At 35.8% G+C, this 11618-nt stretch overlaps 1 protein-coding gene across 1 annotated transcript; it reads left to right on the top strand.

The window, feature by feature from the left end:
• Window positions 1-6954: 6954 nt before the first annotated feature.
• Window positions 6955-11210, top strand: LOC107779147 (pyruvate dehydrogenase (acetyl-transferring) kinase, mitochondrial). The gene is made up of 6 exons (XM_016599498.2): window positions 6955-7347; window positions 8824-9079; window positions 9190-9370; window positions 9578-9725; window positions 9908-10124; window positions 10883-11210. The coding sequence occupies exons 1-6, from the start codon at window positions 7099-7101 to the stop codon at window positions 10939-10941; spliced, it is 1110 nt and encodes a 369-aa protein (XP_016454984.1). The 5' UTR covers window positions 6955-7098; the 3' UTR covers window positions 10942-11210.
• Window positions 11211-11618: the final 408 nt, after the last annotated feature.

The raw sequence follows: 11618 nt of genomic DNA, 5'->3' as shown, positions 1-11618 counted from the left end.
TAAGAATGTATATGAATTAATTATAGTTTAGTAATAACCATATTTGTTCAGATATATATTGTAATATTTATTGTATTTATCTCGGGTAAGTTATAATTTTATCTTTTAAAAAGTACTAAGAAAGGTGGTATTCGTTCAGAGTATTCTCGGAATTTCTTACGCCTTTACCTTTTACCCACGTTGTTGAAGTTATAGCCACCAATATGTATTGGGAAAAAGTTGAATTTATATTGAAAATGACGTGGCACGATACGTGGACTGGTCAAATGGTCAAAATATGATGATCAGTTAAGAGGCACGTTCTATCCATTGTTATCAACATGTCAAACAACAACAACAACAACAACAGTGAAAATACCTTGGGAAACCATGAAAATCAAATCCATCAGAATCAAGGAGATCTACCAAACATTGACGTGGTTCCCTCCCCTGCAGACTCACCACGTCAATCTCGTGAACGCACTCCTGCTCCTGAATCTCGTGTTGATCAATAAGAGCAATCTGAACATTTTGAAGGGGGTGCAAATGAAGCTTTACAAAAGCTAATTGATGCCCAGGTCAGCAAAGCTCTTCAGGCTCTAGTTAGTCGATTGTCTGTTGCACCACCCACACCAACTCCTAATAATAATACACTGGAGAATCCTCGTTCCGGCCTTGTTAATTCTGGAAATGGAGGAAACACTAGTGAACCACAGGAAGGGGAACCAGGTAATTTAAATAATTCTTATTTGCAAAATTTAGTACTAACCTTGCAGAAACAGATTAAGGAACAAAATGAGCATATTGAGCAAATCCCTGGAGTTCCGCCTGTAATAAAAGGAGTAGACATGGACAAATACTCACAACAACCTTGGAAGCCAAGTGCAGCTCCCCTTCCAATTCCGAAAAAGTTCAAAATGCCTGATATCCCAAAATACGATGGTACAACAGATCCACGTGACTGTATTTACTACAGGCGTGAAAGGCAACGACTTGACCAAACAAGAAATTGAATCAGTATTGGTCAAGAAATTTGGAGAAACACTCACCAAGGGTGCATTAACCTGGTATTCTCTTTTACCTGAAAATTCTATAAATTCTTTTGCTGAGCTTGCAGATTCCTTTATTAAAGCACACTCGGGAGCTCAAAAGGTTGAGAAAAGAATGGAAGATATTTTCAAAATCAAACAAGGAGATTCAGAATTGCTCAGAGATTTTGTTGATAGATTCTAACGTAAAAGAATGACTTTGCCCCGTGTACCTAACAACTGGGCTGCAATAGCTTTTGCAAGTAACTTAAATGACAAAAGTTCTGAAGCCACGAAAAGACTCAAAGAAAGCCATCGAGAATTCCCTGCAACTACGTGGAATGATATTTACAACAAGTATAGTACGAAGTTGCTAATTGAAGAAGATATCGTACCTAAGTTTCATCACGAAGAAAGGAGTGGTTCCAGAAGATCAGAAACCAAAAAAAGATCAGGTAAAAACAGGTACGATCCATATATGGGACCTGCAGGAAAAGACTCACGTTCAAAATAGGATAACCAGTAATATGATCAAAAATCGAGGAACAGGGAATCTGGTTCTTCATCAAGGTTCAGAAATGATCGGAACAGACAGGAGTCACGAGATGATGACAGAAGTTTAAAGGCAAGGTTCGGTGGATATAACTTTAATGTCACTACCTCCGAGCTCATGGCTGTTTTGAGAAGCATGGGAGATAGGGTAAGATGGCCAAAAAAGATGCGGTCAAATCCAAATAGACGCAATCCTGACCATTGGTGCGAGTTCCACAATGATCACGGGCACAAAACTTCAGAATATAGATTCTTGCAAAGTGAAGTGGATCATCTATTGAAGCAAGGGTACCTCACTGAGTTATTTAGTGAGAAAGGTAAACAAGCCTATAAAAAAAAGGCAAGAGCCACCAAAGCCCCCTTCACCCAAGAGAACAGTGAATGTGATAAGTGGGGGAGAAGATATTCACAGCATAACCTACACAGCTTCCAACAAGATTTATAAAGTAACAATTACACACAGGAAACGGGTACGGCAGGTTTTAGAAAATAAAAGTATTTCATTTGATGATGCAGATACCGAAGGAGTAATAACCCCACATAATGACGCACTTGTAATATCTTTACTTATACATGATACTAATGTAAAACGAGTTTTGATTGATCCAGAAAGTTTCGTAAATATTATACTACTAAGGCTATTACGTGGACACCTTGCTAGTGGTCCACCGAACATCTTTCGATAAAGATTTCCTTTCTATAAACAATATCGAGCAGCTTTTTTGCGAAGCACGTGAGCCTTTCCTTTGTCATTAGGCACGGTTCCGTGCTGTAAAAAAGCAATAATTTCATTTCTCCAATCCCATATTAAATGATTAAAATTTACCTCATTCTTATCAGGTTCGAGAATGGAATGAAATAAATGTATGACTGAAGCATTTGCGTCATTTGCTACGTCAGCCGCAGATGCGAGATTAGCTAAAGCATCTGCCTCCACATTCTCATCTCTTGGGATTTGCATTACCTTCCACGATTGGAATTGCTTTATTAGTTCCCGTACCTTTTCGAGATATTCTTGCATTCGAGTTTCCCTGGCTGTATAAGTCGCCAGCATTTGATTAACCACGAGTTGAGAATCGCTCTTGATTATAATCTGTGTTATGCCGAGTTCTCGTGCCAATTCTAAACCTACAATTACACCTTCGTATTCTGCTTCATGCGCAATCTTCAAAATTGAATCTACCCAACCACGGAAATTAGGAACGGGTTCCACATCTCCCATGGTTGCTATGGAAAACCAAAATAGAAACGAAATTAGAAAAGAAATATACTTAAAAATAGATATGGTAAGTAAAAGAAAACTTATGTGCAAAGTTCCACTTCTCAGGGAAGGGAATATTTGTTTCACCCAACAAATCCACCGTACGTACAACAACGTAACGACAATACCACCCTCGATCCTTGTCATCCTCGGGGTTTACCAAAACCTTCTTGCTTCTTGCAATCAAGGTAAAAACTCCATGGCGGAATAATTTGGGATGGTATAGGTGAATAAGATGGGAAAATATAAAATTAACATTGGCTTTGGTAGACAAATACCTTAAGCAAGCCACAACTCTCCAAACAAGAGGACCTACTTGTGCTAAGCAAATTTTGAAAAAGCGGCAAAATTCAAGTATGACTGGGTCAATGGCAGGATTAAATCCCAAAGTAAAGGGATAAGTATAAACGAAAGAGAATCCAATTCTGAAAGAAGAAATTCTCTGGTTTGGGACAGGAATCATCATACGAAGATTATCTCTCCAATTACAATCTTTCCTAACAGTGGGAATCACAAGTTCAGTTATTAGAGAATGATAGGTGTCAGCTTTCTCTTAGTTTTTAACTTGTTCTTGGAGATATCTTTTATCGTTCCCAAAAGATAAATCATTGGGTACAATTTCTTCAACTAAAGGTTCCTGAGCAGGTTCAGAAAGTTCTTTACCTTTAGAAGAAGGGGTTTTGGGGATAGAACTTCTAATGCCAGAACCAGAAGAAGGAGAAGCAGAACCAGATGAACCACCACGAGTGGATCCTAGGCTCAAGCTCCGAAGCCTTCCTCTGCCTCTCCTATGTCTTACGGGGGCATTGGGGAAGTGATCTAGAATTTGAACTTTTCTAGGGTTAGGGTTTGGAGACGACATTGTTGAAGAAAGATGAACTAAAGGGGAGAACGAGCAAAAGTGAGTAATAAATTGCTTGTTGAAGATATATGAAGAAGAAGACAAAAGAAAGAGGGTTAAGTATGTATATACCAGCAACCGTCAAATAAAGTGCAATGATGGAAAGCCTATAATAAAGGCAACTATCACTTCGTGAATAAAGGAGATGAAGAAACCTTGAAAAAAGGCTGCAGGATTACTAAGCCAATCAGAAGGTGACACGTGTGCAGAACATTAAATAAAAGGTGACATGTATGCAGAGCATTAATTAGAAGGGACAATTGAAGCGTCAGTACTGTTATAACATTAATTACGGCAAAAATTCTCTTTTTATGAAGATCCACTTCCCAAATATTTAATTGATAAATAAATGAAAAGTGGGGGGACTATCTGTATTGGGAAAAGACTGAATTTATATTGAAAATGACGTGGCACGACACGTGGACTGGTCAAATGGTCAAAACATGATGATCAGTTAAGAGGCACGAGTGACAACAGATACGGGGAGAAGAAAGCTAAATAGGCACGAGAAGCAATTCGAATAGTACGAGCTTCATACCTATTTAAGTCATTTAAAGCCAAGGATCAGAAGGCATTGGAGACATGGATCTTATGACGAAAAGAAGTTCAAATTCAGTATTAAATACCCAATACGTTAGAGAATTGGTATTAAATAGGAATGATTATGTAACATTTCATTTAATGTCTTTTATTGCTCATAATTGCCTCATTAAGACTAAGGTATTACACATTTTCCTAGAATCAACTATAAAAGGAGAAGGTCTCAGCACTTGTAGGGACACAGAATATCTTCGATATTTCACTGAAATACAATCTTATTTACTGCTTTATTATTCTCAAAAGTCTATTATTCTTTTCGTCTCCTGATTATCAGTAACCCGAATTTCTATCTTTAGCTTTGACCAAAGAATCATAAATTTGGTTAAACACAATAGTGTCATGTTTCATCTCACACTCAATCTCACAAAACCTAAACCATCCACGAAATGACCCAACGGCCATGATGGAATAATATTTAGTGTGTTCAAAATCGAACCGTAATCGTAAACCCAATCGTAAAAAGGGCTTAATAGTTTATTGTATCGAATTATCGGACTAATGGTTGGTGAGCATATTGAAATTTTATAATTAACGGTTCATCGATTTGGGGGCATGCTCAATTTTCTAATAAGATAAATCGTTAACCCATTAAGAATTATTTATATTTATATTTTTACCCATTATCAAGCAACTTCTTAGCAGCTTGAGCTTCAACACCATCATAGCTTGTTTTTTTGGAGGGGGGGGGGGTACGACTAGGCCTATCAAGATAGCTCTTGATACCTTTCTACTCAAATAAATTATTTAACTTGGTAACTGAAGCAAAACTATATCCAGAATTTATATTAATGTAACTTCTATTACTGGTTAAGGATCCCCAATTTGTATTTTAGCTTGTTTATTGTAAAAGAATTAAAGAAGAAGAAACTATCATTAATAATGAGAGCTTCATTAGCGTACTGGAGTGTGATTAGCGTACTGAAGAAACTTATGGAATTTTTATTGTATATTTAATTTAGCCGATAAATCGTTCGATAATTGCTAATCAGATATTGATCCGCCCGATATCTTATAGGGTGACTAGCATATTAATACATTTAAAAGCCGATAATCGATAAGCTGACCCGTTAACATTAAGCGTACATATCCGCCCAATCTGCCCGATAGGTAGCCCTAATAATATCGATTGGCCTAAGCTGAATCAAAATTCAAATTTTATGAGTTTAAATTTAAGATCTTACCATAATAATTTAATTTACTATGTTCGAAATCAATTATATACTTATTTGGTGAGTTTTTAATACATGCATAAAGTTTGAGCAAAATTATGAAGTTCGAATGAACCCATAACAAACTTCCTATATACGACCCTGTCATTTTGAGTTTCATACACAACTAGTGTAGGTATATCTAGCACAAATCCAAATTAATGAAAATAATGAGTTTTATATATCAAGTGCATAAGCAAACCTAAATTACAATATTTGTATCAATTTAGCTTCAACAATTACAAATTTAAACGAGAATATACGTAACTTATGTGATTAAGTAATAAATACATATAAAATGATATATTTTTCTTATCTATTAGTTTAATATATGAACATGACTTACAAGCAAATTCACTCTTAATGTTACACGGTAGAAATATCTTCATCTCATATATACATTAATTTTTACTAATTTATCATGGTTAAATTATAAATTGAGGAAAATATATGAGTATTAATTGAACTATGATTTAGTAATAAGAGAGTGTACAAAAATATGGGTCAAGTAATCATGGAGTTGATATAAACACGAAATATAAGTTCTTTTGTGTGTAGACACCCTTAGAGCTGGCCTAACATTCTTTTTATTCCTAACAAAACAACGACAACAACAACTCAGTAAAATTCTACAAGTGGGATTTAGGGAGAGTAGAGTGTACGCAGACCTTATCCATACTCCAAGGGGTAGAGAAGCTATTTCAAATTTATTCCTAACAAAATGAAAAAATAAATAAAAACTAGTCAGATATACAAGTGGTAATTAAAAAATAGCCCCAGTTTCAAAAGTAATTGAAATTTAGCCACCATTTTCATGTAAAGATAAAATCTGAACAAAAATATCCTTACATATGAGTTTCTCGCATAATATGTTGGAATTTCATAATGTGTTAGAGTCCGAACATAATATGTGACAAGTTTATACGCAGGAGCCCTATACTCTACATATTATGCTGTAACTTTCAGTGTATTGGATTTCCAACGTAATATATTGGAAATTTATATGCAGGAGCTTCATAATCTCGCGTATTATACTGGACCTTTTCGTGTTTTAACAAAACAACGACTATTTTTCAATAACGTTACAAACGCTAACTATTTTGGATTATTAATCCAAAAACTAGCTAGCCCATATTATTTTCACAACAAAAAAGAGTTCATATTCGAAAACTGACTAGCCCGAGGTTTTTGTAGACAGAACGTAAAAATAAATGGGCATGTGTATAGCACAAGAGAGAGAAACAAGAAAGCAAACCAAGTGTGTACGTATGGGTTTTCAATTAAAGCTAACATGCCACCACCTTCCTACGCTTTGTAACTATCGTAGATAACCACCTTTTTCTATAGTCATTGTTATTCATTCACATGCGCTAACTTCCTTTTCATTTCGGTTCATTAAATTCTCCTTAATCGCCTACATTTTTATAACTAGATTTAGACCATTCTTGGATTATGAATTGTGTCACATTAATTATAGGGTGAACGATTCGAGGTGCCAATTCCCTTTTTTGGGTTTTTTTTTTCTCCTGTCGTCGTCGTCAAAAAGTGTGAATTTTGTTACGTTGTTTAATGGCGGCGAAGAAGCTATGTGATACAATTTCTAAAGAATTAGCAGAGGAAGTGCAAAAATGGGGTTGCATGAAACAGACAGGTGTAAGCTTAAGGCATATGATGAATTTTGGGTCAACAGCTTCTCCTCGTAATTTGTTGATTTCTGCTCAGTTTCTTCATAAGGAGTTGCCTATTCGAATTGCTCGTAGAGCTATTGAGCTTGAAAATCTTCCTTATGGGTTATCTTCAAAACCTGCTGTTTTAAAGGTATATCCATTTTCACCTTTTTTTTTTCTTTCTAATTAGCTAATTTATTATCTTGGTTTGCTCGAAAAAGTGCGATAAAAAATTAATTTAATGACACCCAAAGATGTGGGTTAGTGTTCAACGATGTGGGTGAAAATCATGAAAGACAAGGGTTCAAATCCCGTCAGGGGTGATTTTTTCGCGTTTGCGTAAGCATTGGTGGACAGAATTACTCGGTACCTGTATTGATAGGAGGTATAAGTACCTGGTGGAATAGTGGATACGAGTGTAAACTGGCTTGGACTCCACCATCGAGTATAAAATAATTCAATCAATGATGATTTTGTCCCAAATTAGTTGTATTTGGTTATATAAGTCCTCTGTGCGGGCAGAGTAATGTGCGATAAGCTGGCTGGGACACCACTTTTAATTTTAAAAAAGGAAGAATAATCAACAATGAATAGTCCCAAATTAGTTATTATTGGATATATAAGTCCTATGTGTGGGCAGAATTAACTGGTACTTGTGCTGGTGGGATAGGTACAAGTGGAATATTCGAGATGTCGATAGGCTTTGACACCACCGTTAATTTGAAAAAAAAGAAGAATAATCAATGATGAATTAGTCCCAAATTAGTTATTGTTGGTTATATAAGCATTGCGTGTCCGAGGATTTATCATAGCTAATTTTTTTTATATTGGCAAATCTAGTGTAACCCTCTTCCTTTTTTTGGATTTGAAATGGTTTATGCTTTGTGAAGCTCATGTGGTGGTGAAAGGCTAAAGCAATGGTGGATTAAATTAAATTAATGCTGTTATGTAGGGTCAGGAGATAATGTGTGTTTAGTTTTTAATTGTTTGAGTGTGATTTATGCTTGTGATTGTCTTGATGCAGGATAAAATATGTGGTTAAAGGACGACTCTTTAATATTTTATTTGATTTACCATAATGGGTTTACTTCCTTTTCCTACTTTTAGTTGTTTTAAGCTAGTCCATGAGAGGAATATTTCTGTTTTATTCTAATAAATTTCTGCTATTAACAGTTGAACTTTTTTATTCTTGCTTCTGTTAGTGGTTCATTTGTTTAAATGTACTTAGTGATTGTGCTGTTCTTTTAAGAGTTCATAAACACATATTCATACTTTTGGCATAAATCAATAGCCTGCTAGCTGGTTTTTGTCCCCTGGTATTTGATCAATCAATATGCATCCGGAATTAGTTGGGTTGGCTACACGAATCATATGTATCCATTCCATTATATTTGACACATTTCCAACAAATTCAATATTCAAAGGAGTATCTCAGTTAGCATAGTGAAGAAAATACTTATGTTGGCAGTCAACCCATTGCAACCCTCCTACATTATCCTGGTTGCAACCGACTATTCGTTGCCACCAAATTCAGGCGCTTGTGTTTGATAATTATACTAAATTGCTAAAATCCCATCACATTGTACATTACAAGTACTTACTTCTTTGCTTCTTTTCTTTCTTTTAGGTCCGAGATTGGTATTTGGATTCTTTCCGTGACATGAGATCCTATCCAGAAATAAAGAATAAGAACGACGAGTTGGCATTTACACAAATGGTTAAGATGATAAAGGTCAGGCACAATAATGTCGTTCCTATGATGGCTTTGGGAGTCCAACAACTCAAGAAAGATTGGCCTAAAGTTGATTATGAGGATTTGAGAGAAATACACCAATTTCTTGATCGCTTTTACATGTCTAGAATTGGGATCCGCATGCTTATCGGTTAGCTCTGTACCTTTTCTTGCTTAATTCTTACAATAATGATGTTTATCTTGTATAAGTTGTTAGCTATAACAAATGTTTTTTCACTGCTGAATTTCTGTTAAACTCAGGGCAGCATGTGGCATTACATGATCCTAATCCACCTCCCAATTGTGTGGGCTATATACATACAAAAATGTCTCCCCTGGAGGTTGCACGCACCGCCAGTGAGGATGCTCGGGGAATTTGCTTACGCGAATATGGAAGCGCACCTGATGTTAACATTTACGGGGATCCTGATTTTACATTCCCGTATGTTATTTTGCTCTTAAATCGTTGACTTTATTCGTTATACAAAATATCTCCTCTTTTACTGTCCACCTTTTTTCCCCCTCAGATACTCTTATGCTGTCTTTTACATATCTCTTGTTCTGTTGAGGTTCCAAAGAGCTACTGATATCTACATGCAGTTATGTTGTAGTCCTGTTTCTTTGTTTATGATTCCATTTTTCCATGCAGTTATGTGCCTACACATCTGCATATGATGGTCTTTGAGTTGGTAAAGAACTCCGTCCGTGCTGTACAAGAGCGGTTTATGGACTCAGACAAAGTTGCTCCTCCTATTCGTATAATAGTCGCTGATGGTTTAGAGGATGTCACCATTAAGGCATGACCTCTTTTCAATCTTATTTTTCTCCATAAAAATTCCTTCTTTTACAGTCTAGTTAAGGACTTGTTCCTCTTTATTGTGTATTTTATTTGATTCGGAAAGTCTTCCTTCTGCAGAAGAGGTATGTTTTAGCAATTTTCTTCCACATTACTTAACAAGCATGGCTTGCGTTGATATAGGTTTCTGATGAAGGGGGTGGAATACCAAGAAGTGGCCTTCCCAAAATTTTTACTTATCTCTACAGTACTGCTAGGAATCCGCTGGACGAGCACTTCACAACAACTGACGTGGCTACTTCAAGCACGTTAGCTGGTTATGGGTATGGAATTCCAATAAGTCGTTTATATGCTCGCTACTTTGGAGGGGATTTGCAGATTATCTCCATGGAAGGCTATGGTATGTTAGTTAAATCTCTCAACCTTGTTTGCACCAGTACCATTTTGATTGGTAGATAAACTAACAAAATTGTCTTATACTATAGCAAGTCAGTGTGAGGGTTTGCGGTTAATAGCATCATGTTGTTACAAAACGAAGAAAGAGTCTGTAGGCAGGTTCGATGTGATAATATTTGATATGATAAACAGATCCATACTTGTTGGTTATGTCTTAAACAAATCTCAATTTCTGCTGATGTAAGGGCTCCTTTGATGAGGATGGTGGTATGTACAATCTCTCCAATCTTGGCGTCACAAAGATTGTATGAACCTGTTAAATATCTGTATACTTCTCCATTGAGGAGTACATGATCATTTACGTAGCCTTACCCTGCATTTCTGTAAGAGGTTGTTTCCACGGCTCGAACCTGTGACCTCCTGGTCACATGACAACAACTTTACCAGTTACACCAAGCCCGGCCCGGGGGGTGTAAATTGCTGATATTATTTTTTTGGCCTTTATTGTGGTTATTGCTTGTTTCTATTGTTCCCTTATCTTCCTAAGCCGAGAGTTTATCGGAAACGACTTCTCTACCTCCAAAGGATAGGAGTAAGGTTTGCGCACCCACTACCCTCCCCAGACCGCACTAGTGGGATTTTACGTGCACAAAGCTTCGGCTACGCGCTGAATCATATTAGATCTATTGTACGCAGTCAGTCTTACATGAATGTTATATTGTCAACGTCTTACGTGCACCTATCTCTTGACCTCTTTTGCAGGTACAGATGCTTACCTCCATTTATCTCGGTTGGGAGATTCACAGGAGCCATTGTCTTGATATATGACATTGGGAGCTCAATCTTGTTTTAAAAAGTTGCTCTAGGTAGTTCAATGTGGACTACTTTGAATCCTCATTTTAGGACAACGTAAATGATGTACTAATTGGCAAAGTCTCATTGTCAATGGATTATGATTCTCATTGTTCAATAATTTAGACTTAAAGCATACAAAATGCTTAGTTAAACTTGGCTCACTTTGCAATTTGCACACTTGAATTATGTTATGTTCCTTTTACTTCATGAATTATAATTTTTTATGTTCATTTTCTCTCTTCTCCTAAAATTAGTATAAAAGGAGCACTTCTCTCTTAAATAAATTTACGTGGTGCAAATTGTATTAGTGGAGCTAGTGGATTTCAAATCAGTTCATTAAACAAAAAGGAAAAATATACAGTATAAGCAGTGAAAAAGATTTTTGAATAAAATATGTATATTAATGCTGCTTTAATAAAAATTAGTCTTAAAGTAAATAAATTTTTATATAACACTCGGGGGTCATTTGGATCACAGGTTAGTTATGCTAAGATTATAACCTTGGGTTGTTTGGTGACTAATAATGAATGGATTGTTATTCTAGAATTAAAAATAAAAAAAAATTGTTAAACATGAATTACTTACTCTAAAAGAGTATTATTATTTTGAAATAATTTAATATTTTATTTTATATAAGATAATA

The sequence above is a fragment of the Nicotiana tabacum genome, chromosome 20 (assembly GCF_000715075.1).
Source record: "Nicotiana tabacum cultivar K326 chromosome 20, ASM71507v2, whole genome shotgun sequence".
NCBI lineage: Eukaryota > Viridiplantae > Streptophyta > Magnoliopsida > Solanales > Solanaceae > Nicotiana > Nicotiana tabacum.
This window is presented reverse-complemented; position numbering and strand designations above follow the sequence as displayed.

Bases quoted from the DNA above. Each gene is read 5' to 3' on its own strand.
- LOC107779147 (XM_016599498.2), top strand. From the start codon at position 7,099: ATGGCGGCGAAGAAGCTATGTGATACAATTTCTAAAGAATTAGCAGAG. The intron at 7,348-8,823 runs GTATATCCATTT...TCTTTCTTTTAG, and splicing joins CAAAACCTGCTGTTTTAAAG to GTCCGAGATTGGTATTTGGA. The intron at 9,371-9,577 runs GTATGTTATTTT...TTTTCCATGCAG, and splicing joins GATCCTGATTTTACATTCCC to TTATGTGCCTACACATCTGC.